The sequence below is a fragment of the Malaya genurostris genome, chromosome 3 (genome assembly GCF_030247185.1).
Source record: "Malaya genurostris strain Urasoe2022 chromosome 3, Malgen_1.1, whole genome shotgun sequence".
Lineage (NCBI taxonomy): Eukaryota > Metazoa > Arthropoda > Insecta > Diptera > Culicidae > Malaya > Malaya genurostris.
This window is the reverse complement of record NC_080572.1, coordinates 129,353,902-129,378,425: the sequence shown is the minus strand read 5'-3', so window position 1 is coordinate 129,378,425 and position 24,524 is coordinate 129,353,902. Positions and strand designations below refer to the sequence as shown.

At 38.9% G+C, this 24,524-nt stretch overlaps 1 protein-coding gene across 4 annotated transcripts in view; it reads right to left on the bottom strand.

Moving 5' to 3' along the window:
* The window catches only part of LOC131439084 (transcription-associated protein 1), a 112,629-nt gene extending 91,145 nt beyond the window's left edge, over window positions 1–21,484 (bottom strand). The window contains exons 1-8 of one of the 4 annotated variants that reach the window (XM_058609673.1): window positions 21,223–21,484; window positions 20,493–21,175; window positions 20,272–20,438; window positions 19,979–20,214; window positions 19,541–19,916; window positions 18,350–19,487; window positions 16,897–18,286; window positions 16,544–16,836 (exon numbers count right to left, since the gene is read on the bottom strand). In XM_058609673.1, the coding sequence (XP_058465656.1) occupies window positions 16,544–16,836; window positions 16,897–18,286; window positions 18,350–19,487; window positions 19,541–19,916; window positions 19,979–20,214; window positions 20,272–20,438; window positions 20,493–21,155 (4,263 nt within the window). In that variant the 5' untranslated portion in view covers window positions 21,156–21,175; window positions 21,223–21,484. Of the gene's footprint in view, window positions 1–16,543; window positions 16,837–16,896; window positions 18,287–18,349; window positions 19,488–19,540; window positions 19,917–19,978; window positions 20,215–20,271; window positions 20,439–20,492; window positions 21,176–21,222 lie in introns of those variants that run through there. The other 3 variants (XM_058609671.1, XM_058609672.1, XM_058609674.1) reach the window with 3 other exon arrangements.
* Window positions 21,485–24,524: the final 3,040 nt, after the last annotated feature.

The window sequence follows — 24,524 nt, the reverse complement described above, 5'->3', positions numbered from 1 at the left end:
CGCGTTGATTTCCTGTGAAAAAAAACAGCACACTCAGTTCGCTTAAGTTAATTTGCTTGATGATTATATAAGTAAAAGCTATATCTAAGGTAATTTCATGTTTTACGTGAATAATAGATTGAATATATAAGATAGGTTGGCTAGTGCTAATTGCTACAAGCGAAGAGTTAACTAACCTAAATTAGGAAATCTATACTATAGTTGGAACACTCAGGCTCAGTGTGTCTAAGCCGATTGCTCGGTGAGGTTAGAAGACCGTAAGACTAACAAGGAAATTAAACGTAAGCCGATCAATTTCTTTAACTTAAAATACCATTATTGAAGTCTCTAAATTATATAAGTTTATATATTATGCTTACCACTGAAAATTTATCGCGGGAATATTTTAATCTCCCAAACCTAAATTGATCGTTTTCATTGCCGGAGATTATACGTTCGGAATTAACCCTCTCACGCACGTTGACCAAATTTGTCAACATCTGGTGCCGTGACTAGGATTACAATATTCCAGGAACTGAAGAAGCGTTGAGAACAGGGAACTGAGCTGAGCAGGGCACTTTAGCAGATTGGTGTTAAGAGATTGGCCGTAATAAGTAGCCGCTGCATCCCAAACAATTCCCAAAATTTTCCAGGCTTGTTTGGGTTAGTAACGGGGAAGATAGGAAGGTACCATGTTTGTTCGTACAGCCGAGCAAGTTCGCTGAATGAAAGCTGGTGGATGTATCCTTTCGTTAGATAGTCGGAAATTTTCGTGTTGATAGCTTCGACCAAACCTGGATCTTTCTTCATGCGATTTTCCAAGTAATGAGATGTCGGTACATGTTGGACAATTCTATCGCGTCTAACGTTTGATAAGGTAACAGCAGTTCTTCTACCGTACGTACATTACGCAGATTGTACACAGTTGCGTTACTATACATTCCAGCTATTCCTACGTCAAAAATTCGGGAGTTCTCTTCATGACGCTCTCTTCCTCCTGTCCACCGTAAACAGAGTGAACTAATCTCACCATCAAGCTGTAACTCTTCAGCCAACATGTTATCAAGCAGTGTGAGTTCAGTACCGTCATCGAAGAAAGCATAGGTATGATCGGTTTTGTTGATTCCTTGCAACACAATTGGAAGATACTGCGTACTGCGGAGGATAACGTACGATGAAGATTACATCTATGACTCAGTTCTTGCGGACGCTACGCTCACAGGATAAGCTATAAATGCCGCAGGTCTCTCATCATTCTGATCGTTGTGTAACAGTTCATGAAGCCTGCGGTGTTTTGCTGGGAACGGATCGACGATGACGCGCCCAGTCTAATTTAATCGACGACGAAAGTTTGTTAACCAGCTGTAGAGATGATCCTCCAGGCCACAAGCATCAACTGTGGCACAAAAGTTTTGTACGTTCACTGCAAAATCAACGATAGTATCTAACTTTTCCTCCTTCAGAGGTGGTATAGCATTAATCTTACTCATTAACGAGCATACTATCGCCCTTATTATGAATAACGACGTATTGGTTTTTCGATCGAATATGTTTAGGTCGAATCCTAGCTACCTTTGATTTTGCTAGCGTTATTGGGAATACGACTGAAATATTATCGAAAAAACGATACGTCGTTATTCAGAATAATGGTGTATAGCTTCAGGTTGACCAAACATCATCTGAAGGGTTCCGATTATTCCCGGAACATTGGACGGGTGCATCAGTCTAGGTGCTTCGTATGCACGACCCTGTGAATACTTATGTAGTAGAACGCTATTTTCATCGTATGAGAATCCACACATCGATGTTGTACTGTTGAATGAAAATCGGCCAATCCTCCGCTTAACGAGCTGCAAGCTGCTGTCTGGTCGGTGGAACTGCATGCTGAATGGTTTTGAAACGGAATAGATTGGCCGCGGATCGAAGCGCGCTTGTAGCAGAATCTATCGTACGTATGTGAATGATGTATCGATTGATTTAGTTCATCATCGTTGGGATTTTCATTGTAATTACCACCGGTTCCGGTTCGCTGTTGATTTTCACGGCGTTGATTTCGTGATTCCGATTCCTGAATTGACTGATTTCTTATGTAGCTTTTCCGAATACGACTGCTGATCGTGATGAGACTTATTTGATTCCGAACGTTGTTCATTCCCAGGACTAGATTGTTCTCTGGCAGTGCAAGAAGCACTGAATGTTGAAAATTTTTGGAATGCGTCTACGTTTTTTCTCCAATCGTTCACTCGACTACGACCATTTTCCACGCCGTCATTCACTCTACCTAACCCGTTGTAGGAACCAACGTTTGATCGGTTTGCCAACTGCTTAAGAATGTCAGACTTTCTCTCCTCCTCCAGTTTCATTAAAGAAATACGTGAAACAACTGTAGTTCGTCGCAGAACCTCTTTCGCCTTAACGCATTCGAAACAGCTCCAGCTCTGGTTCTCGATCTCGAGTGTGCTGTTTGTACTCACAGAAAATCAACGCGTCACTTATTTCTTTTCTTCCTTTTTTTTGTTTTGACAAACCGCGTTCCTCGATGACCCTGACGCGCGATGGTAAGGTGAGCGCTTTTCAGATGGGTCCGATAACAGTTGTACTTAATGTTATCGGGCTCCACATAGTGCACATTGTTATTGTCTTCTGCGAACTGAATTGCAGCCAACTCTTTATAAAACTGGATGTAAACAACATTATTTGTCTTATTGCGTAAAAGTAAATGCACACGTTTAATGTCAAGATGCATTTGCTCCTTAAGCAAACCTTCAAGTTCTCGTATCGAAAGTCGAATTTTGCACTGTATGAAGTCAACAATAATTGTATTCTTCCGTAGCGGCGGTCACCGATGTCCATCTCCTCTTGGAGACGAAGAGCAAGCGAAACTTCCCCCCTTGCACTGACAACTTCAACGAGAGCTCTTCTCTTTTACATATATACACCACTGGTGTATAAAGTGTGCACGCATCATGAGTGCGCGTGTTTATTTTCTTTTACCTCTAGTACTGAATCGCAACAAAGTGCTAGAGCAGAGCTATTAAATTCTCTAAGGTGGATGCAGATACTTTCACAGAGGTGTACACGCCGGTGAACACTCTGGTGTATGGTTTAAGTAGAAAAAGTGTGGGACACGCAAAATCAACCAAATAAAACAATTTATCGTTGAATTTTCGTTTTTCCTTGCAAGTTTTTCATAGCAAGGTCAGATCTTTTCTCTATTAATTGAAGTTCACAGAAGGGTTCGCTCACCATCACGCGCCAGTGATGTATTTAGGCGAGAACACGTGAGAGCGATTCATGCAAAGAGAAGGTTCTCTCGCACCAGTTGCTTTCAACACAAGCACACACTCAAAATCTGTCTAATGGACACTGAGAAGAAGTGCGCTATCCTTTTTGTGTGGAGCAAATCGAATGCATCCGCAGTGTAGAAATGAACCTTACGCACTGGTGTATCACTCTAGTGAAATGCCATCACTGGCGGCGGTAGCCTTTGTTCGTTTGGTTCACTCATTTCGAGATCGTTCTATTGTTCACTACACAACACTGTATTTGGTTTCTTCCGTCCCGAACGTAAGCGGTTTTGTTTTATCGACTGACTTGGATGAGATGTGAAAGCGAACAGATTTTTTGAAGTTCCGCGTTCACAAAAAAAAACGTTTTTTCAAACGCACATACTGAAAAATCTAATAAAGGTAACATTTGTCCAATAAATATGCGTCTAATCCTTAGCTTTCAAATAAGCTATTACAAAAAAACAACCTTATTGTTTATTCAATGAAAAGAGTACAAAATTATTAAACAAATAAAAAATTAAAACTTGGGCCTAATTTTTTTTCTTTTTTTTTGAAAATAAGAAGTCTTACGGGTTTGACTCAATTCTGGCAAAGTTTCAGAGTGAAAAGATTTCGGAGCAGTGAATTTTTTCAACCACGACCCGCACCCGCAGAGCGTACCGCAGCGCGTCTAGCTCGTACTTGTGCAGTTTTCCATTCCTTAACATTCAGACTAACAAGCCTCGAAAACAGTCGGAACGATATTTTCAAATGGCTGTATATTCGTTGGTTCTGAACCGATTTGGATCATTTTAGTATCAGTGGATTTTTTAAGTTTTTAGATTGATGTAAACTAATACCGATTTGGATTTTAGCATTAGTCAATTTTGAAAACTGAAAATGTCGAAGCAAGTACTGTAAAATGACCTATGCATCGCAACAATTGTTGAGAAACTGAACATCTATCGCGATGACCTACACTTTTTGCCTATCTCTATAGAAAGATATTAGAATTGCTGGAAAACCGACTTTCGAATGGCGCCTCGGAGACCTATAGTGTTATATACCATTCTACTCAGTTCGACGAGATCGGAAATGTCTGTGTGTGTATGTGTGTGCACTTTTCGAAGATATTTGAACGCGCTCAATTTTCTCAGAGATGGCTGAACCGATTTTAACAAACTTATGCTCGTTTAAAAGCTACTATCGGGCCATTGATTAAGTTCAAAGGTCAAATGGCTGTAACTTTTGGTTCCGGAGATATGATTGTATAAGTAACGTAACCGACAATGCAATAGTGTTATATACCATTCGAATCAGTTCGTCAAAATCAGAAAGTGTATATGTACGTATGTAACGTTTTTGAGCGATCAATTTTCTCAGAGATGGCTGAACCGATTTTCTTGTGGTCCCATACGAATTTCATCCGGATCCGATATCCAGTTGTGAAAAGGTAAATATAAGCTCAAATCTTGATTAGAAACTGTTTCTTCGGTTCGACAGCCTCCTTGATTACGCTCCCAGCAATCAATATAACATTATCAAAAAGCAGTGGCGATATCGTAAACAATGAGGTTAAACCAACTAATAGCATTATCAACGAAACGCTGAGCCACAAGACTTTCAAAACGTTTTTGTTTGAGAGTATGAGGATTTGCTTAATTTAAACAATCCTTGGAACGACGTTTAAAAGCTTCATCCACAATTTGTCAAAATATTCATCTTTAAAACCAACAGTACCACCCAGCTCAATGTATTCCATCTTTATTTTGTCTGTAATTGCGTTACTAATGTTATTCGTATGTACTAGCTCTTCAAGGTAAAAACTCAATCTTTTTACTATTTAAAATTAATTCGAGGTAACAGTAAAATTAAAACAAGAAACATAGCTGGATATGATAAAAGTGATAAATCTTGCATTTCACGAAGGAATACAGCATTGACATTCTTGCAATTTTGTTTAAAAATCAACACATTTTTTTCAGATTTCATGCTCTTTCCAATAATGCTCTTAAGTGCAGCTTTTACTTAAAATTCGATTATTGTTAGTGTTTTCTAGGTTGCCAGAAATACCATCATTCATTTGAGAGCCAAATAATTAGGATTTAAATTTAAAGTCTTTTAATTAAAATTGAAATTGTTATTTTCCGAACTATTCAATTTTTTGTAAGTCTACTACTAAATAAGTCTTATTTAAGCTATCTGGAAAATCAGTAGTTCTCAAGACTCTTAGGATTCAAACTAGGAGTGTATTCTAGAGATGTGCAAAACCGTTCTTCACAAAGAATCGCTCAAAACTTAATAGTTCTGCAGAAAAAAATAGTTCTATTGAACCGTTCTTTCGTTCTTTTTTATTATATATCATTTATTTTATCCCGGTTTTGTTTCTTCGAATATAATATGAGAGCTACAGATTACAGATTCAATAATAGTAAGTACTTTTTGCATATATTCCAACCAACAATCATTCTCTTTTCCTTCATCAAAGGTCACGAATGTGTGTAACTTCTACCAGATTCCTCAAACCAGCAAACATTCCGAAAAACGCAACTAACTTGTATCCATTCTCAAAGAATTCGATTACTTTCATTTCTATATAGAGAACTATCTATAAAGAACTCCAATTCACTCACTCTCGTTGAACTGTTTGTGGACGGATTGCCCATCTCTAGTGTATTCCAATACAATATTAGCCTAGTATAGTCTAAAAAAAGTATACCTAAGGTTAAAAATGAACAAGAAACAATTCTACTCCCGATTCCATTTAACAACATATAAGATATTCTTTCACAATTGAATTTTGGTGAAACAGAAAAATATCCTTTTAAATTTCTTAAAATGGACTCTTGTCGCTCTGGAAAAACAACAACAATCTATGCCTCTAGTGATTGAGATAATCTAAGTTTGATTCTTCGTCGAAATCAACACCCGCCTTCTTGTGATTCTACTATGAAATCCATAGGTAAATGAAAAATGAATTAAAATTAAACATACACTGAACAAATCAAACCATCTTCTAAACCTTTCTAAGTTTTTTCACAAACTCTCAGAAACCAATTTCAGCTCTCAAAGAAGGAAATCAAATACTTATTGAAAACGGTGGACAAGGTCAAAGTCGACAACTTTTTATATTTTGTGAATCCTATTGAAATCAATACCAAGGTTACAATACAAGTATTGTCTCAAGATGACATTACTCAGACAAATTGTAATAAAATTAGGACAATCATTACCCACTCAAAAACATGTTCCTAAGAATTTTTCATAATTTTATTAAACATGTTACCTGACATTTCTTTTGCAATCATATTATGCAAACTTAATTTGAAATTTAATAGAAATCCAGCAAAAGCATCCGTTCGATGTGCTGTTTTTGATAACAACTAAGAAAGCTTTGATGCTTTCTGATCCATTTAAAATTGTTGCCAAACCTTTACAAAAATTGTTGAACGAAACATGGGATGTTGGCCCCATCTCCAATGCATTGTGTACCATTAAACCTGTGTGGTACAATACGATGTTTCAAAACTTTTACTGAACTTCTCACTCAAACACAAAATGGAGTATTGCCTCCAACTTTTCATTTGTTTAATCAAGAAAATCATGATGCTGAAAATCTTTACTAAGATTAGGACTAATATTTTTTTTCCGGATTTGCACTAAAATTCCCGACTTTTTCTCGGTTTTTTCCGGTCACTTGCCACCCTGTCATCTTCTTTTGTACATGAACCGCATTCGTACACTTTCGAGTGAAAATAAGAATGGCTTGTTCGCATTCGTTTGAAAGTATGTGTTCGTCGAATAGTCCATACGGACGTAAACAAGCATGATGATACAAAATCAGCGAAAAAACAAGTCAAATAACGAATGATATCAAACATTTTTCATTACAACTTATGTCTGTACCTGGATTGATGGTTTAATGATGGATTGGCGTGTTTCTTATGCATGTACAATATTTGAAAGAGTAATTGATTCGAACGTAAACGATAATACGAATTTGACATACTTTCGAAACTATCGCATACGACCGTAAACAATAATGAAGGTTCTCAAAAGATTTTTTTGCAACATCAGGAATTCCATCTCGGACCTTTGATCTTTTTTGATATATTTCGCAGATAGCCTGAAGATCTGTCATGTTATTCGCAACTCAGAGGATGCGACGTTCATTCAGCGACAATTGGTAATCTTAGCGGATTGGTTCAAATTGAGTCACATGATCGTTATTCAGACAAATGTTCCATCATTACGCTTACGAGAAAAAAGTGCCTATAAAATTCGAATACTATATTGAGGGATTCATTATTGGGAGATCGACGTGGTTTTAGGCTATACATGAGAAAATCCATCTAGAAAATTGTTTTGTATGGAATCGGAAATTCTCCACTCAATGCATGCTAGATCTTCGATGATTGTTTGGCGCGTATAGAGTTGTGGAATGCTAACCCGCTGGAGAGCAAAATATGAATACTAGATTAATAATTTATTAATAATCGTTTGGCTCCAAATAGCTGATTTGTGTTTAAATTTTACTTAGCCTACTTGATTCACGTGTTTCTCTATTTCGAACCACATGTTCAATTAAGTATGGACTATCTCCACTATGGACGCCATTATTGGTGTCACAATGCGTTAAAACTTTATTCGAAGACAGCAGGATTGAGATGTGCAAGTGGCAAATACAAATGATCACCTCAGTTCTTAACTAGCTCTCCATGGAACAATTGAATTTTAATTAAAACGATATTTTTTGTTCTTTTTCGGCATAAATTTTGCATAAGCTTTACCCATTGCCAGAAAAATAAAATTTGTTGTTCAGTTAGTTGTAGCCATAAACTGTAATTAAAAATAAGAACTTATTGAACTTCATTACATTAACCTAAACACACCTGTATTATACAAAGCACATTCGATTGATGAATGAAAAAAATTTGAAGTGAAATGCAAATATTCAGAAAGCGAGATTTCTTTTAAGTATTGTTTCACTGGATCGACTATTTAATAGCAAATCTGCTTTAGACGAGATTTTGTATTTTCCTCAAAACGACCTCCAAAACTTGTAAATTGTTTCAAATTGTAATTTCGGTTAGTCATTTGTCCCAAACGTCTTCAATTGGCCCAGCCACTATCCAAATTATATTAACACATTCGATATGTTTTAGGGTATATATTCTCTCAACATGTGTTTTTGTTGAGTACTTCGAAAATTCAAATTATTTTCGCTTCGTCAGATATACTCGAACCATCCCTTTTGCCTCTTTTTAGGATATTGCATGGATGGAACCAAGATTTTAGAACTCATCGACATGTTCTACCTCTTCGAAACGATTCACTAACTTGCTTTAGGATGTATTTCGCTTGCCATAATTGCCAGATGACTCATTTTGATGGAACATGAAGGACTCAACAGTGCGAGAAAAATATTTATACCATTCTACCTCACTCATTGCGAGCAATCATGACCACGATCTTCTGAAACCGACTTCTACACATAACTTCCATGAAAAGATAATTTGTGAGTGGTACGAAGTTCGCCGGGACAGCTAAAGGTACAGTAAAGCTTGCTTCATTTAGAATTGGAACAAACTTTTGCTCATATTGTGGGGCTCCTGGTGGACGGATTTGGAAGCTCTTGGCGCCCACGTGTCGGAAATTTTGTCAACTTCACGTATGATTTTTGACATTCCGAAAATCGACTGTACTTTGTAAACAATCAACATGGAAGCCGAAAGAAGGAAAAAAATTGTGCACAGTTATTTGGAAAATCCACTGTGGTCTGCATCTAGGCTAGCTAAACAGCTGAAATTGCCCAGAAATACCGTATGGCGCGTTATCAAACGGTATAAGAAAACATTGACGACGATTCGGAAGCCTCAAGCCGATCGTCGGAGTCGAACTGACGACCGGAAATTGCGTGGTAAGATTTTGAAGACGATTAAGAGGAATCCTAATCTGTCGGACCGTGATTTGGCCAGAAAATTCGGTGCTGCCCATAGTACCGTGAGGAGAACTCGACTCCGGGAAGGAATCAAGTCGTATCGAGCTAGCAAACAGCCAAATCGGACCATGAAACAGAATAGTGTGGTCAAAATTCGTGCTCGGAAACTATATGACCAGGTGCTGACCAAGTTCAACGGGTGTCTTCTGATGGACGATGAAACCTGTGTCAAGGCTGACTTCGGTCAAATCCCAGGTCAAAAATTTTACTTGGCAACGGCTCGGGGGGATGTTCCAGCCAAATTTAAATTTGTTTCTGCCGACAAATTTGCAAGAAAATTTATGATTTGGCCGGGCATTTGCAGCTGCGGCAAAAAAACGAAAGTTTTCGTTACAAATAAGACAATGACATCGGAACTATACCAAAAAGAGTGTCTCCAAAAACGAATTTTGCCGTTCATTCGATCCCACGATCATCCTGTAATGTTTTGGCCAGATTTGGCAAGCTGTCATTACAGCAAAGCCGTTTAAGAATGGTATGCAGAGAAAGTGGTCCAGTTTGTTCCGAAAAACCTTAACCCACTCAACTGCCCCCAGTTCCGCCCTATTGAGAAATACTGGGCAATCATGAAGAGGAGACTCAAGGCAAAGGGAAACGTTGTCAAAGACATCAATCAGATGACGACCTGGTGGAATAAGATAGCTAAAACGATGGACGAAGAAGGTGTGCGTCGCCTACTGAGCCGTGTTACAGGAAAAATTCGAGAATTCCTTCAAAACCGTGACGAATAATTTTATCCGTATTTTTTCTTAAAAGTATGAAGAAAACGCTACATTTGCATAAAAAAAGATCTTGAATACAATAATAAATAACTGAAATACAGGAAATTGTCTTTGTTCCAATTCTATTTGAAGCAAGCTTTAATAACAAAAACAGGTGCAGAATGCACTGGAAAAAAGTTTAGAAGTTACAGAAACAGGTGAAGTGCAAAAAATAGAGGAAAAAATATAGAAAGTGCCGAGAGTGCAATAACAAGTACAGAGTTGAGAGAAACAAGTACAGAAAGTAGTGGATAAGAAAGTACAGGAGCAGGTTCTTAAAATACGGAAATAACTATAGAAAGTGCATGAACAAGCACAACTACAAGAACAATTACAGATAATACAGGAATAGGTGCAGTTGTGAAAAGTACAGCAAAAATAAAAATGATATAAGTGCAGAAAATGCAGGAACACGTACAGAACAGAAGTTTGAAAAATAATGGCAAACGTTATCAGGGCATCAATTTTGACAGGCGATGTTCGTGAAAATTACTACGCATCGAATTCCCCTCGGCAGCACAGTAGTGTCAGAAGAGAAAGAGTTAGTTGAAATAAATGCTTTGAACTGAACGCATGTATTCTGTATAATTTGATTCACGAAAACCGTCCCATTAACCAATTCCTGAGCTAACTGATTAACAAAGTGGTCCTTCGAACCGGATATTTTCCGTAGTGATGGTTATTGTGTTGGTTTTGCGCGAAAAACAGTGAAACTTTAACATTTTCAAACGAAGTGCACCAAGTGAAAAAAGGACGCCATCTTGGCAATACCGCGTCTCGCGAAGTGAAAGCGAACCTGTTGTATCGTGTGTTGTGAACGAATTTTGCTAACGTATCAAAAACTATTAGTGAAAAAATAAAAATATAGTGTTCATGCGAGAAAACGTTGAAAGGGAAACCCTAAAACGCCGCAAAACATAACCTCGAAGAATCTACTAGACGCGTTGACTGGTGTGAGAACGCACTCCACCCCAACGAGTACGGTAGCGCTTCAAAAGGCGGAACAAGTGAAACGACACGACAGAAAAATGGCGCAGCGATTGGAGAATGTTGTGGATCGGCGCGATTTGCTAATACAAAAACTTCTGAGAATGCACGAAGGAGTGAATGAAAATAATGTGAATGTACATTGGTTGAACCTGCAATTAGAAAATATACGTCGTTGCAATGAAGATTCCGAGAAAATTTATTTGGAGATCTGCAATCTAACACCACGGGATCACAGAGATGAACATACTGCTGAGTATTTACGCTGTGAAGAGCTTTTTAGTTCGTTGTATATCTCAATTAAAACAAAATTGGAGGAAATGAAGAATGCCGAGGCAAATCAAGCGCGAATGAACACCAATGTAGCTTCATTGAATCCAGCAATTGTAGCTAACTCGTCCGCACCACACTTGCATCTTGAGAATTGGTATTCTTTTAAGTGCATGTTTCAGACAATCATGCGAAGATATCCGAATGAATCACCAGCGATCAAGTTGTACCATCTCAAAATTTCTCTCATTGGAAACGCAGCGGGTAAAATTGACCAGTATGTGAAAAACAACAACAATTACGAAGCAGCATGTGAAATGTTGGAAGACACGTACGAGGATGAGCGGATCATAATTGGCACACACATCGAGGCGTTACTCAATTTGCCGAAATTGACGTGTGAATCAGGCGAATAGCTGCGAAAGTTGATCGACACATGTTCCAAGAACGTCGACGCACTTAACAACCGCAATCTACCTGTCAATGGATTGGCAGAGGTGATGCTGGTAAATTTAGTCGCAAAACGATTGGACAAGGAGACACGGTAATGGTGGGAATGCCAGCTGCCTAACGAAGAATTGCCATCATTTTTGTTAATGATCGACTTTCTACGTGAAAGAAAAAAATCGACTTTCTACACAAGAAATATCCACTAAAGAAACGCGTTTAGTGAACTGCGCTCAATCAAAACCGAATCCGGATTCGGGAACTCATACTGGCCTTGAAGAGCACTTTTAAATTCAGGATCTGACTCGAATATAATCTCCGAAGTTTTTGCAAAAAAGTTAAATATTCCAATGAATAGAATCAATCTTCCGATCAGTGGTTCGAATAATTCTCAAATAATGGTGAGACACATGATTCACACGAAGACCCAAAGTTGGCCCATTTTGACTGATATCCATTTAGGGGATCCAACGTACCTAACGAAATCCAGATGATTATCGGAGCAGAATTGTTCTGCGATCTAATTAAAGAAGGCCGTATTCGACTGGGCAATTAAAATTAGCTGCCGAAATAGATGTAGAAGATTACTTTGTACGTACTGTTCAGCGAAGCGATAGTGGTCTTTATGTCGTCAGATTACCGTTCAATAAAGCGAAGGGACAACTTGGTGACTATAGAGCAGCTGCGCAATATCGTTGCAATAAACTGTTGCGTACATTTGTCAATAACGATAAAAGAACTCGCTACACAGCGTTTATGACTGAGTATTCTGCTCTTGGTCATATGAATATCAACGGGTATTATGGTTCAATGAAGAGCAAAAAAAATATCAACAATACTATTAAAACGCTGGGTTTGATATTGAATCCAATGGATGATTATTTCACATTTCACGTAAAATCATTTGAATCGCTAGATGCTGCTTGTTTCACGAATTCGATCTACTAGGATTTCTGGGACCAATAATAACGCTGGCGAAAATACAAATGCAAGATCTCTGGCGGTTGGATCTAGCCTGGGATGAAAATCTTCCACCAGAACAATCGATAACTTGGACCTCATTTCGAAAACAATTACCGTTCGTGAACCTAATGTAAAAGAACAGATGTGTAGTTTTCTGATGCTTCTAGGCTGCATACGGTGCAGTTGTTTATGCTGGATGTGTATCTTTCGACGGAACTATCAGTGTTCAATTAATCTGTAGCAAGTCACGTGTCGCTCCATTGAAGCCTACAACTATTCCAAGATTGAAATTATGTGGTGCTTTACTGCTGGCTCATCTCGTAAAAAAACCATAGATGCAATGAAACTTTCGTTTCACCGGGCGACACTTTGGCGTGATTTTCAAGTTGTGTTAGGATGGCAAAAGAAATCGTCTGCGCAGAAGAAATGCCAAATTCACTTCTCACAATTGTCAAACTGATTCAGCAAGAATCATTCGGCGGTCTCATTAAGACGTTAGCTCTCGGCTCCAACAAACGATGAAAAAGGTCTAATTCGAATTCGAGGGCGATTGAAATACTCATCAATACCGTACGAAGGAAAAAATCAGTTGTTGTTACCGGGAAAGCATCACGTCACACAAATCCTTTTTCGAGAGTTGCACGAGGATAATCTCCACGTTGGGCAGAGAGGTTTGTTGTCAATCGTTCGCTTTTGGCCTGTACGAGCGAAGCAGCTGATCAAACAAATTGTCAATGGTTGCTATGTCTGTTACCGACAGAATCCACGACCAGTTAATCAAATAATGGGGAACTTACTGGATTACCGTCGCAACAGCCCTAATTTTATCATAGATCAAGATCAGGCCGAAATCATATCAAAAGATCTTCTAAAAGCATAATTCGCTATACCTTAGCTAGTACATATAGTATATTAGTAAAGTTTTAAGTTACTCACGGCAGCCTATTTCAACATATTGCATCAATCAGTAAAAACAGTGCCGCTGAGCGAGGGAAGCATGTTCAGACAAGTTAATTCATGATGAACACAAGCGACACGATCGCGCGGCAATCGCATATATCCATAGCAATGAAAACATGTACATTGATTATATGTGGAAGTTAGTTAACCCAAGAATGCCATGGGGGCAATTTAGAACAACTTCATGTAAAACGCCAGAAAAGAACAATTCGCATTTAAGAGTTAGCAGTGAATTCCAGATATATGTAAAGCTGGAATTTATACAATTTTTGGTTAGGCAGCAATATTTTGAGTTTATCGGGGCTTCTTAATTCAACCCTTTTTGAATTTATCGGGGCTTCTTAATTCAACTGTTGAGAGTGTTGATCCAAGGGCGACCGGGTAACACCGTAATCAAACTTGGACACCAGTATTCGTGATAAAGCAGAGATTAAGACTCAAAGCAAAGTTTTAGACTGACTAACATTTTATCGGATAGATGTTAGGTGGTTGAAAGGTAAGTTGTTAACTGCAGCTGGTGTACTTTGTTCTATAGGGGATACTGATGGTTTCGTTGAAGGGGATACTTCATTGTTGTTGGTGGCTGTCACAGGTGTACTGGGGTTGTTTGGGGTTGGTGTAAAGGAAGCACTGTTGTCCTTTGGTGTAGTTGTCTCCTTGTCCAGTTAATCACATGGCTTACCGTAGTGAACAGCTTTTTGGCAATATTGACATGTGGCCATCTGATTGTCATAGGTAACAAGTGATTTGCACGGGATTCTTGTATCCTGACCGAAAGTCACATAAGAAGGTATAGGCCTCTTCAAGCGCATGCGTAACAAACGTACGCCATTTAGATTACCGGGGAAAAAGTTCTTCCACTTTTCTTTTTCGATAGAGAGAATCTCTCCGCATTGGAACATAGTTTTGCGAATATAAGGATCGATTACGCTTGAGGGAAGATCATGCACACGCACTTCTATAGCACTATCTTCCATACATACTGGAATGTTGTACTTAATGTTTTCGTGCTCCACATAGTGCACATTGTTATTGTCTTTTGCGAATTGAATTGCATCCAACTCTTTATCAAACTGGATGTAAACAACATTATTTGTCTTGCTGCATTGAAGTTATTCTACACGTTTAATGTCAAGATGCATTTGCTCCTTATGCAAACCTTCAAGTTCTCGTATCGAAGGTCGAATTTTGTCGCTGCCTGAAGTCTACAATAATTGTATTCTTTCGTATCGGCGGTAATAGTGTATTTCGTTTCTTATGTCCCGAACGTAAGCGGTTTTGTTTTATCGACTGACATTTCGCGACGTTGTTTGAAATACCCCTCTCGCCGCTCAGGTTAGTTGTTTCACCGTGTTACTTCTTCGCCAGTGTTTTCGAATACCGGAGTGGATTATGCTGGGCCCTTTTTACTTAAAAACGAAGGCAGAGAAACTAAACCATATGAGGCCTATATAGCAATATTTGTGGGCATGCCAACTAAGGCTATTCATATCGAACTTGTGTCAAATTTAACAACTGCCAATTTTATTGCTGCATTGAAGCGTTTTATAAGCAAACGTGGTATGGTAAGTCACATGTATTCCGACAATGGAACAACTTTTGTGAGAGCAAATCATGAACTAGCTGCTATGCGGAAACTGTTTGAAGAACAAACTCACCAAACTGAGGTAAATGATAAAATCGGTGAAATATGAGACTAAATTGACGTATGAAGAAATGAACACTTTTTTAGCACAAATCAAAGCCATTTTAACAGTCGTCCACTTATGCCACTATCAGATGACCCTAACAACCTTAAGGCGTTGACTCCGTCACATTTTTTGTACGGTAGATCTGCACTTAGTATTCCGGAACCGTCATACGCTCACGGAAAGGTGGGACGATTGGATCGTTGGCAGCATATCCAGTAAATGAATGAACATTTCTGGAAACGATGGTCAGCTGTGTATTTGCATAGTTTGCAATCTCGTCCTAAATGGAAAAGCGGAACAAAAAAACATCTGGTGAATATCAAAGGGTAACAACGAAGATTTGTTTACTTCCTTCAGTTGATCCAGAGGAGTCAACGGGGGGAGAATATTCGTGAAAATTACTACGCATCGAATTACCTCGGCAGCACAGTAGTGTCAGAAGAGAAAGAGAGTTAGTTGAAATAAATGCTTTGAACTGAACGCATCTATTCTGTATAATTCAATTTGCGAAAACCGTCCATTAACCAATTCCTGAGCTATCTGATTAACAGGCGAAGATGGAAAAGTTTTTATTCAACGCATTCCAATCATACTCACTGAAATGTCATTTGCATTTTCACGTTTCATCCATTTGTCTTTTTGGTTACCGTCAATAAAGCTCAACGGCAACCATTAGGAGTTTGTGGTGTGAATTTGAAAAAAACCATCATAGATAATAGAGCAACTAAAAACCATTATAGATAATAGAGCAACTACTCACAACCTATTATCCGTAATAAGGTAAAGGTTGGGAACCACTTTCATAGAGCATTTTTTATCAATTATCATTAAAAATGAAGTGTGCAGGGAGTAGAAATCCGAGATGACTTCCTTGGGGGACGCCAGATGTAATGTTGAGACTTACTGAAAAAGCGCAACGCGCAACAAACCGCAAATAATAGTAATTATAGTCCCGGTGGAAAGACAGAAGGCACAAGGAATCCTTGATTTGCGTTGTTTATAGCTGAGTTTACATCCTTGTAAAAAAACACATGTTTTAATTAAATAATTAGTGCTGGTGTGTTGGAGACGAAACGTTAAATATACATACAATCGATGTGTCTTAAACACTTGAAACCCGAACATCTTAGTAATCATTAATGGCGTTTTCAGTCTAGCGTATCTATCCCGGAAAAGGATTCAGTTTAAATTCAAATAAATTTAGAGCAAGCTTACCGCTTCTTTATCTACAGTACAACCTTGCAAGAAATTTTGCATGCATTCGAATGCTGCTTCCTGCAACTCGACGTTGTTTTTCTCCAGAGCTTTGAAAAGTATCGAGAAAATTTTTTCTCTGCATCCATTCGGAATATAGTGACATGCAGCTAGCGCTCGCAAGGCACTTTTCCGAAGAGGAATCAAATTGGTAACTGTTTTGTAACAATCCAATTTATTTAACGTTGTGTCTTCAGCGTCCGAAAGTGTTAGTACTTCGTGGTAAAACACCTTATGTGTTAAAATGTTGAGATCTGAAAAGAGATATACCATTTATATAAAGCAAATGAAATATTGTTCTGAACCTGTCTAACCTATCGTGAACAATCGTGGGTCCAACGTAGTGCAAAACGTGTTGCCATCCATGAGCCCAATTTGAGCACTAGCAGGCTGATGACGGAGCAAATGTTTTTTTGGTGGAATCATATCTACCAGTACTTCGCGATGTGGATTCATCACTTCCGTTACAGTTTTACTCTGTAGTTCAGCTATTAAGCGTAATGATGACATTGCAGTTTCTCTAACCAGTGTGTGAGGACTTGTTACCTGTCTGACCAGTTCATGGATTACATCATACATTGCTTTTTTCTGCGTGGTAATCAACTCTTCATTTTTGCAGTCTCGGTCTAAAGGAGTCATACATATTTTCAACATCTTCTCTAGATAATTCTTCGCCATATCAATAGCACCGCTTGATACTTCTCCTGTCAGATCCATTATGATGAACATAAATGCTTTGAGAAATATGAATAAGTGCTGATAAAGCCAACGCATAGCCATATTTTGGTAGAGAAACTTTAGCGCAATACATCCACCCATTTTTGAGTACCATGGACGTTCATAACATAAAGCAGCCATTTTCTCGGCAAGATATTGCATCATGGGAAGACGACAAGCGCGTTCTTTTGAACCCATAATATTGGTAGCTGTTTCTAATATTAATACCATTGCTAGATTCCCTGGTTTGCACAGTTCCTTTTCTTCGTGACCCATAATAGCTGCCAGTGCATCGATTAGAACCAGCGGATCTAGTCCAGTATTCAATTGGTGATGTCTATGCGGAAACGGCCCAGCTTGTTGTGCAATTGCTACCATCGTATAATGTCGTACGACGGCTACCATTGTAGGCAGGACTGACCCTCTTAGTTCCTTTGTAGCTGCTGCAACAAACATTCCCGTAAGAGCCGTTTGATGCGTTTGTCTGGCTTGTTTATCTTGCAATGTGTAATGATGACCATTTGTGATTATGTTGTTTTCAGTAAAACTAGGATGCATGAACAGTTTTTGTAAGGTGTGTTTGTCGTCGTCCAGACAAATGGAACTAGCTAGATAACATCGAATCACTTCCCAACTTTGTCGCCAATAGAAAGGATCTGTTGTGCTCGTCTTTAAAGCATTGAAAGCTGTTTCTATGACCTTGTCAACCGGAAAGTCAATAGATTTGCGATGCTCTTGGAAAAAAGCAATAACTGCTGGTTGCACCATGTCACTTTCATGGTACATTAACTGCTGGGGTTCGATCATCATTTTACGATTACCTCCGCCAAATTTTCCGAGGACACGAAAAGCAACAACCGCTGCGCTATCCTGATTACGAAGAGTTCTCCAGAGGGCCTGCATAAGATCAGCACGCACCGGTTGAATATGATCGTAGAGGAAATCAGGTTGTAGGTTATCTACGCATAGTTCTAATGTACGAAGTCCCTGAAAGAAGAAGATAAATAACGTTTATACGTTTAACGTTAAACGTAAGAAAATTTGACAAACCTGACTAACTAATGTATGCGAACCGTTAAGCGCTGATACAAGCGGGTCCATTAACATCGGTAAATACGGTAAAAGTGATGAAAGGCGGACTGGTACAGTAAGACATAATTCCACAAAAAGATCCTTCATATGTTGTTTGTGAAACCCACTCTGCAATCTGTTTAGCCCTTCGAGCAAATTTGGTAGCAATGGAAGAAACTCTTGGTATAATAAATCATGAGAACCTCCTCCAATAGATCGAAAGAGCGCTCTCAAAAGGAGAAAATAATTGTACGGTTCCTTAGCAGTCATTGCTAATTCCATGGATCTGTTGACAATGTTGTGCAAATGTGGTCTCAACATATGTTCATTTTCAGCAGCAAACAAACTAACACTGCCGAACACAAGTTTGAACAGACGTAAGTACAAATTTGATCGCTCAATGTTTGAACCCATCTCTTCCATTCGTTCCAAAAGATACTCCACAAGCACCGTGGCAAACAACGGTGAAGTTTTTGGGTTTGCCAAAAAAGAATTGGCAATAACTTGTAGAGCCGAATTTTTGTATAGCCGATCTACCATAAAATCGATCGTGGAAGCGAAGATTTCTTGAAAATTTTGAGAATCCATCGTTAGAAATACACCGCTAAAATGTTCAAGAACTTCTTTTTCTTCCTTAGAACGAGGAATTTGTAATGCTTGTTTTTGCTGTGGTATTGATGGTGATAAACCCATCGTAGGTACATTGATAGTGTAAATATCCAAGGCTTCCAACGCCCAATGGAATAGGTCAATGAATATGAGTATTTCGCTTGGATTAAAAAGTTTTGATGCTGGCATACTGTGCTCATTCGAAGTAAGTTTTGCAGCGGGACATCCCCATGTAATAGTTTTCACACCACATACAAGTGTTTTTACCAAACTACGATATTCGGTTACGTTAAGATTATTGGGTTGTGGAAAACCAATACTAGTTAATTTAAACGAATTGTCGGACAGGTCCATACCAAGAAAATCTTTCGGTGTCGTAGTTGTACCACTTTCGGATCCAGTCGGTGTTTGTGGATTATGTTGCGGAGTGGCACCAGGGGCCTGATTGTTTTGTGAAACATTTGGTGTGCCAGGAATTGTAGAATTTACTTCCGGTTTAAAATTTTTCCTGGAATGAAAATGTTTTTATATACATCGGTGATAATAAATATTTTCAATAACCATTTTTGCATTATCTGCGGTAACTGTAACTTTGAGATAGTGTGAAACTTTTGAGTAAACACTTTCAACATTGTAATTAGAAGTTCCCTACTGGCCACCGGTTCTACATCACTTTTGATCCGAATACATTCCACTAGATTTAGTAATAATTTACATGACATTGTCTGGATGCTTGTCGGCAAAGATTCATCATGGACGTTTTTGGCAAATAGATATACAGCCTTAGCTAAAGCTGGAAGTGACAAATGCTGTCTAACATGATGCACCAAATCAGCCAATGTTGAATATGCCAGCGGACGCAATGATTCATGTGTAGTCCAACCTTTTCCAAGTAAAACATCTTCATCGAATAGTTTGTCGATTGACGAGACGAAATCTAAAAAGAAGTTTTTTACTTATTCGTCCTAAATACAGTTAGTATTAGATAAAAGTTCATACGATTTCGAAGTTCAGTAGCTAGAATGTGTCTCGTTGCTACAAGCAGCTCCTTTCGTAGATGAGCTACTTCCTTAGGGCAACTTTCCAGCAAGTTTAGCATACCTTTCACCATTGTTGGAGCATGTGTTAGTATAACATCCTGAAACAACCGTATGATATAAGCAGAAAATGCTAGTGTCTTTATTTGAGCACCCATGAAATCAACGTAAATTTCCTTATTGAACGCCGAAGAGCTCCTGTTTAAAAAAAAAGTTATTTTTCGATCTATTTTTAACAACGATGCTAGTCCTTACTTGTGTATTGGGGATGGCTGAAGAGTGATTGTAGTTATTATTAAAGGTACAAAATCTACAACTTCTTGATGAACATTTGTTTTGTAAATTTGATACATCAGCACAACAATTATGGGAAGTTCTTGCAAAACTTTTAGAGAGTTTACACCTTTAGGAATTAAATTGTACTTGAAATATAAAAAAAAATAATTTTTATTCTATTTATTGATTAATGATCTTACGGTAACAGTTGAAAGTTTTCCATCTGCCGTCTTTTTTTCTACTTGAATCGGTGTTATTGCAAACGTTTCCGGTAATAAAGCCTCGAAATTGATTTCCTTTAAATCCTTCACCCGTATCGATTGTTTTGGTTCGAACATGGTCGTTAAATGTTTTGGCAAATCAGAATATATGCTTTTGACGTAAGATAAAAAATCTTGAATCTCAGGATGAAACGATGGCCTATATTGTTTGTGCATGTCAATAATTATTCTTAGACAGACTAACACATTTTCCTCATTATCAGTTTGAAGCAGTTTTATAGTAAGTACGATAATCGGTTTGACATATGGCTTTATAAATTCAGAAGTTGGTAGTCGATGAATCATTTCCAATATCAATTTGCGTACTTGCTGCAGATTTAATTCAGAAATAAAATGTGGCTCAGCATCCTGAAGTATTTTTAAAAAAATTCTCATCGAATGTTCTAAGAAGCTCGGATAGGAGCTACATTGAGTTATTAATTCGAAATGTTCGCTCAGTTCTTGAGCTGCTTTCAGTTTTATTTCATCCTTGGCCGATGGATCACCGAGCATATTTACAAAGCTTCGGAAATGGTTCATTTGCACCGAATCAATGACTTGTGATTGCGGCGTTGCAATAGTTTGAGCATACATCGACGCCATAACTGCTGTGGAATATAAAACTATATTACGATTAAATCCTACACAATATTTTTGTTCGAATATATACCAAGCCAGCTGTTGTTTATAATCAAACTTAATTAGTTTTGAGTATGTATGCGTAACATTAACCAAACTGAAAAGGGTAATCGAAAGCCGCGTGTATCACCATTTGCTATTTCAAAGTTATAATATTTCAAGTCAAATCCATATGCTCACTGATAAATAACACCTAACAAAACTTCATACCATTAAAAAAAAATAAATATTCAAATTTAGTAACGCCAAACAGCACTTTTTTTGTATTATTATAAAATCTCATAAGTTTATGGTTTACAACATACGAAAAGCATCAATTAATGAAAATTTTTGACAAGTATAATGAGCAATCTGACCGCTTTATCACGCACACTGATGCAGTGCTAAGCAGAGAGGCCAGGTGAAAATTTCAATTATCTGCAGACTGGGCTTAAAAAGTCTGTAAATGTGACAAAAAAATCTGCAGCCAGCAAGAAGCTGGCAGCAATTTCTCTATTAAGTATGAACCGCAAAACAGATTTGGTGACAAAAAAAAGGTCGCGGCAATTTCAAAAGTCTGTAAATTTGGACGAAAGTCTGCGAAAAACTCGATTTTCAAAAGTCTGCAAAAGTGTGCACAACAAAAAATATCTGCAGCACTATGTCCGAAAACTGCAGATTTGCAGACAAATCTGCAGATCTGGCATCTTTGGTGCTAAGACAAGACTGCTGAATTTGTTCTAAGCAGCGCTGCCAACTATACCGATTTTTGGATTCGATACAGGAATACAGATATGCTCTCTCAAAATACCGATATTTCAATTTTCATACGGATAAATGCCGATTTTGTGTTGGATTCCATAGCGACCTTTTTTTTGTCGCAAAATCTGTTTCAGCACTTAATCGATGTTTGATTATTCGAAAAAGATATTGTACAGATAGATTTTTCCGCAATCACATACAGATTTTTGGAAAAAAGTAGACAGCACTGGTTTTAAGACAAGACTTGATAATTGATTTCTTATTATTCATTCCGAGTCATCATGCTCGTTATTTAGCCCTGTTAAATACCAACTTATCGGCTACAGTGTAGCCATATTTACAAATTGTTTATGAACTTTATGCTAAGAAAAAAATATTTATATAATTTAAATTTTTAGACTCGGTTTCTGCTTTGCAATAAACATGAAAAATGTTGGAGGATAACAACTGCAATTATCATACTCTACATTTACCGTGTACTGTGATGTGCACACCTTCTACTGATCTACCGTATTGATGCTGTCAAGAGAAAAACTAAATAAATTTACTTCTGTTATTCGTTCCATTAAACACACACGTGTTTTTCTTTTGCTCTGCTGAGAGGTTATGGGCCCAGCAAAATAACGTGAAGAAGTTTAAAAAAAAAGTCAATTTTTTTTTCTGCGGAATAGAGGATGAGGCAAAATCCCTCCGGATAAAACCATTCGACGGGACCGGATTCAACAATTGGAGCTTCCGGGTACAGGCGTACCTGTTGCAGTTGGAGATTCGGCATTGCATCGAGAAGGAGGCGGAGGAGGAGCCCTTCTGGGTGATTCCGGATGCAGACAGCGCTGAGACGAAAGCTGCGAAGACAGTTCAGCGTGCAAATCGGGTTCGGCAAGACAACAAATGTCGATCCGTGCTGATCCAGACAATCGCAGACAGTCATCTGGAGTATGTGAAGGACAAAAACAGTCCGAAGCAGATCTGGGATGCTCTTCACAACATCTTCGAGAGAAAAAGCATCACGAGTCGGTTCCTGTTGAAAAAGCAGCTGCTTTCGATGCGGTACAACGAAAATGAGCCGCTGCAGGATCACTTTATTCGTTTCGACCGGCTGGTACGTGAAGTTAAAGGAGCCGGAGCACGATTGGAAGAAGAAGATGTGATATGTCATCTGATGCTGACGATGCCGGAATCGTACGACGCGGTTACGTCGGCCATGGAAGCAGTATCGGAACGACTGACCATGGATTTGGTACGACGAAATTATCTGGACGTTGAAGCAAAACGCAGGGGACAGCGAGCTGAAGCGGAATCGGAAGGAGCTGCCTTTTCTGGGAAATCTGGTGCGCCAGGTAAACTGAAATGTTTCAGCTGTGGCGGTGTCGGACACAAAAAGTTCCAGTGTCCCAAGCTGAAGCATAAGAAGAGACAAGAACGAGAATCTGCGGACAAAGGGGAGAAAACGAATGTCGGCACTAAAGCTGTTTCGTTCGTTGCGACGGATGTTCGAGGGATAGCGGCTGTGAGTTCCAGAGAGGAATCTAAATGGTATCTGGATAGCGGCGCTTCCGAACATATGTCGAACGATAAGTCGTTGTTTCAGAGTCTTGAAAAGCTACGTGACCCGGTAGTGATTCAAACAGCAAAAAGTGGCACCAACTTGCTGGCACGATACAAAGGGAGAGTCGTTGCGTACACCGTAGTCGAAGGGGAACAGATCCAGATAATCATGAACGACGTTCTGTTGATACCAGAGTTGTCGTTAAACCTGGTATCGCTCAGACGGCTGGAAAGTACCGGAAAGAAGGTTGTGTTCTTGAACGGTAACGTAACTGTAGAGGCTGATGGCGAGATTGTGGCAACTGGTAAACAATCTAGCAGGCTCTATGCGATGAATTTTCGGTTCAACCAGGGCGAGCCGGATGGAAAAGTGTTGGTGACTGGCAGAGTCAACCGTGAACTGATGCTGTGGCACCACAGATTTGGTCACTTGGGGAACGACAATCTCCTCAAGCTTATGAAGAAGGACATGGTTGACGGTTTGGAGATGAATGGCACAAAGTGTGAAGGCGAGAAAATACTATGCGAGGCCTGCATCCAAGGTAAACAAACGAGAGAACCGTTCCGGAGCCATGGGGAGAAGCGTGCTAGTCGTCCATTGGAAATTGTGCACAGTGACGTATGCGGACCTGTTTCCCCTGTAGCATGGGATGGCAGTTCATACTTCGTTACGTTCACGGATGATTTCACGCATGTAGCTGTTATCTATCTGATGAAGTCCAAAGACGAGGTGCTTGAACGGTTCATGGAGTACGAGGCCATGTCGACAGCTCATTTCGGTAAGCGGATTTCGCGCCGTCGGTGCGACAACGGAGGCGAGTATACAGGTAAAGTGATGAAAAACTTTTACAAGAAACGCGGTATCCAGTTGGAGTGTACCGTCCCCTATACACCGGAACAAAACGGGGTGAGTGAACGTTTAAATCGTACTGTAGTAGAAAAAGTGCGTTCTATGCTTGAAGCTAGCGGTGTTTCGAAACGACTGTGGGGCGAAGCGGTTTACACTAGTGCGTATGTGTTGAACCGGAGTCCGAGCGTCGCGGT